Raw genomic sequence first — 4,657 nt, 5'->3', positions numbered from 1 at the left:
CCGCTCTCTGCAGACACTTCTCAGCCCCCAGGACAAGGATGCCAGCAGATATTGTAGTGGCACCACCACACAGTGCACATGTTATCAGTCTGCTGTGCTAACAGACCCTGGGGAGGGATGGATAAACAGCAGGCAGCAAGGAAAGGACATTGCTGCTCTTGTTTCAGGAAAAAGCTACTTTCTGCACCCTTCAACTGTGAGGCCACGAGCATCAGTAGCAGCCTTCTGCTGACCCTGTCCTTCTGCAGTCACACGCCGGCCTCCCACTGACACCCAGTCATTTTGCCATCCCTCACACAGGGATGGGGCAGCATTTTTGCAGAGCCTTATCTCCATGTACCCTCCACGCTGTCCTTGTGCTGCGATTAGAACCAGTTCCTTGCCAGGCTGAGCAGCTTCTCGGCCTTTATGCGAAGGGCGACGGTGCCTTCGGCTCTGAGGAGCCCAGAGGTTTCTGTGCCACCTCGTAGTGCTCCAACCCTAAATTTCAGAGATGTGAGAGCCTGGAGGCACCAGCCAAGCCCAGCTTCCTGCATCTGAAGTTCCCCCTCGCCACTCTTGCCCCAGCACAGCCCTGGTTTGCCTCAGCTCCCCCGCAGGAGGCCGAGCCTGCTGCACCTCCTGGGCCGCCCGCCGGGAACGCTGCCCTACTTGGAGCATTATTTCAAGTCTGTCTGGTTTCAATGGCTAATTAAGCAGTCAGCTCTTGACTGCTGGATTAATATACATCATTTAAAGACACTTTGCCATGTGTGCCTGCTTTCACACAGTAATCGAATTGCCTCCAGCTTATCAGCTTATCCCAGACAGCCTTTCATCCCATGGCATGGCCTCTTTTCCAGAGTCTCCTTCCTGCCACACTCATTTTCTGAGTCACTTTTGCATCTCTTCCAGTTCTGAAAAACAGATCTAGATCCTTTATGCAGGGACACTAGCAGCAGAACTTAAGGCTTACCATGTCTTGCCTGCTACAGCACAGATAATGAACTTCCCACCCCGCTCTCCAGTGCCCCCTCCACGCACACAGGACATCTTGAACCTTCCCAAACACAGCAGCACACAGGGACTTTCCTTCAAATACTTCCCCACTGTATGCACAGATCCTTCTCAATATCAGACCAGCACAACAGCTGTGGGCTGTACAGGCCACAAACCTGCCTGTTCAAACCCACTCAAGGACGTTCTCCAAAACAGACCCAGGAAATGTATGATCCTGGTCTGCAGGATTGGCTGGGCACTTAGCACAGTTTGTCATCCCTCCACCAGCCCAGGATATTGTACCTCCCATGTCAGAAAGCAATCAGTCCCAGCTGCAGTTACTCCAAAATACTGGGTAACATCAGTGGTACAGAAAGCTCATTAGAAACTCCATGCACAAGAAGAGCTCTTCAAAAGAAGTGGGGTGGAAGGATGTGTGGATGGATCCAAGTGATTCTGGATGCTTATTATGGTTTCTTCAATAGTGAACTGGTGCTGGGGAACAATCTGCCTTCCACAAAAGGAGCTCTCACAAAAGCCACTATGATGAAGTCTCAGAACCACGTACACAAACAAACCTTCCAAAACATCATCAACTATCCCAGTGTGTTGACCACACAGCCACCTGCACAGGGAATGAGAGTCCATGGTTGAAGAATCTGGAGCCTTAAATGTACTCCTGGCTGACCTTCAGAGTCAGCTTTGCTTCAGAAACTGAAACCAGGCCAGGCCAGGCCTCCCTTTCTGCAGGGCATTATCTACCACTCAGTGAAAATCAAATCAATCAATCTTTCTGATTTGATTGGTAATATTCTAACCATATCCCAACAGGCTTCTAAATCACTTAGGTGCATAAGAAAATTTTCTCTTCAAAATATTCATCTTCCTCCCCTCACTCCCCAAATTTTTGGCAACCTACCCTCTTGTGTTTTGACATCTGCAAGGCTGCATTCCTCTTGCTCGGCTTCAGCGCTCTGTTTAATGTTCTCTACTTCCAGCCAAAAACTGTCCATTGACAAGCTGTCCAAAGACTCTACCTTGGAATTCATGCCCTCTGACACTGGGGATGCCAAAGGACTCTTCGGAGGAAGCTGGGTCATTTTGCAGGAACAATTTCTGGTACTGGGAGAGGAAGAGAGGAGAGAGAGAGATTAAGCTACACGTGTTCGGAGATGGTGTTCACAACACAGTGGTCTTCACTGATTAATGACTGCAACAAGAGCCAGAGGTAAGTGCTACACTTCCTTTGGTTAGTGTTTAACAAGAAACAGACAAGGTTGGGATAAAATCCCCTGAGTAGAGAAAAAACTGCTGTCCAAGCCTGCAAGAGGATGCAGAATTAACATGGGTTTTCCAACGCTGTCCTTCCAGTGACCTCAGCCAACTCCTGCCACTCCCACAATTTCTTCCAAGACTCCTCAAGAACTTGCACAGATACCCTCTACATTTAAAACTGACTAAGATGTTTCAGGCTTGCTGGACACGTGCTCTGATTCTCTGGCATGCCCCAGAAGCCCAACAACTGCCAGACAGAGCAGGGTGAATCCAGGCAGCTTCTCCTTTGTGTGCAAAACCCAGCACAGCTCCATCTCCTGCACTTGAGCCTGTGCAATAAACAACTTGAATGTTTGAGGCCCTCTTTTCCTGCCCAGACCAGATTTTTCAGCTGTGAAATAGCACAAGTGTCCTGGGAAACCCAAACATACATAATTTTCTTACTACTATGCTGATTAATTCATGGGCAACCAAAGTCCCAGACTGGCCTCATTCTGCTTTCAACATCTCTGCAGGAAGTTGTGAAGTTCTCCTCAGTTCATAAAACAAAGACTCTCCTTAAATGTATTTTAATTCACTTCAAAGGGTTGAAAACCATTTAATCCCTGCTGTTTACCTTTTCAAAGACTTTAAAAAAATAAAAATAAAAGGTAGGTGGAATCTACAAGTGAAAACACCTCAATGGTTCAGCTTATGAATACAAAATTAAAGACACTGTACACCAACCTAACTCTGGATGGCTTGAAAAACACCTGTCAGTAGCCACCACCAGCAAACTGGATTGGAATTGTTTTCTAGTCTCATGGCAAAAAAACCAACAGCAAAACACACATCAAGTCTTGTGCCTTGAAAACCATGACAACAAAACAACCACCAGATGCAATGTAACCTCCTGACTCTAGAAGGAGATAGAAATTTATGGATAGCAAAATATCTGGAAAGTTTTTCTTCCTTTCATTCCAGGAAGCCAATATTAACAGTTCTGGAATTAACTTGGTTCTATTGTAAGAATAATTTCAAGTCATAAAAGGCTAAAGTTGAAGATCTACTCACCAAGAGGACTATGTTGTAGAACACTCTGCACGTCTATTTACACATATGTACACTTATTCTGCTCATAACTTTTCCTAACATGTTCATAGGCAGCCCTTCACTTCTGAAGATCAGAACTAATGCAATAACCATTATTCCAGAAACATCCAGAGCCAGCAAAGGCACCAAGAACAAGAATAAGAAGATTTTTGCTTGTTTTACAGGAATGCAAAAGTTCAAGATTGAAAGCAATTACTACACCATCCAGCCCACCTCTGACAAGGATAGAGGTGATTTGCTTGTTGTGTTTGCTTGTACACATCCCCATCTTTCCCATCCCTTCTTTCCTATTCCTGGATATCCAAATAACAGGCCTCCAGTTGAGATGCCACTTTATATCCTGGCAGAGCACTTAAGCAGTCAATCTAACATTTTAAAAAACCCTATATTTTACCTTCATAGTTCATGCCCATCTCTCAGTTCTACTGCAGCTACCATCCCACATCATTACTTCTCCTTTCACCTTTTTATTTATATCTTTACCCATTTGAAGTTAAAAATGTAGATCACATCCCACACATAACTCTTCATCTTTAGTACTCCTCTCCGTTTCCTCACATTTGCTAACAGCCTTAAGCAGAGACTACCTAGGACCTTGCTGTGATATCTCATTAGAGCACTATTACACATCAGTCCCTAGAAATTATCACTTGCAACACGAAACTAGAGGGATGATTTTAGATTATCTTGAGTGACTTGGTTTTGGCCACATCAGCACCAGAAACACTGGCAGCCAAACTTGCACTAAGAACAATCTCTCCATGCAGAACACCAGACAGGCTAAGGAGCATCTTACAAGCTTCTCCTAGTCAGGCACACAACTACTCTTCTTGCCCTCAGTTACTGCCCTATACAACTGTGGGATCTAGGTTATACAGATCAAAGCAGCTCTCAAATGAACTTTTCCTTCATGTTCAGTTTGGCTTAGAGCAGGGCTCATCTAACATCCTAGAAATCTCTATGAATTCCCACCAAAACAGATTTTAGGTTTGCAAACCCAGCAGAACATACCCTAGACCCAAGCAGCACCCAGTACACGTGCTGTGCAGCAAGCCTGTGTCACACACAGCAATGACAGTCCTTTCCCCACACCCACCACAGGCCTGCCTGGAAAAAAACCTCAAAATTTCAAGCCAATATAAATACAGTCTTGAGCTCTTTCAAAAGGGTGACTGTTGACTTAAGTTGTTAGTGTTGTGACAGATGTTCTGCATGACTTACCCAGTACCAGATCCTTAATGTAAACTTTAAGCCAGGAGATGTTACGGTCAAAGTGGAGTAATACTTGCTTAAGACATTAGGGCAGATTCCT

The 4,657-nt window shown here is 45.2% G+C and overlaps 1 protein-coding gene across 1 annotated transcript in view; it reads right to left on the bottom strand.

Annotated features, from left to right (window-relative positions):
- ARHGAP40 (Rho GTPase activating protein 40) overlaps nt 1–2,078 on the bottom strand; it is a 14,640-nt gene extending 12,562 nt beyond the window's left edge. Inside the window, exon 1 of the mRNA XM_009994049.1 lies at nt 1,898–2,078. Within this exon, the coding sequence (XP_009992351.1) occupies nt 1,898–2,078 (181 nt within the window). The remainder of the gene's footprint in view (nt 1–1,897) is intronic.
- Nucleotides 2,079–4,657: the final 2,579 nt, after the last annotated feature.

Source organism: Chaetura pelagica, unplaced genomic scaffold (genome assembly GCF_000747805.2).
Source record: "Chaetura pelagica isolate M959 unplaced genomic scaffold, ChaPel_1.0 scaffold143, whole genome shotgun sequence".
In the NCBI taxonomy this organism is placed as follows: Eukaryota; Metazoa; Chordata; class Aves; order Apodiformes; family Apodidae; genus Chaetura; species Chaetura pelagica.
Note: the sequence above shows the minus strand (reverse complement) of the source record. Positions and strands in the feature narration are given on the sequence as shown.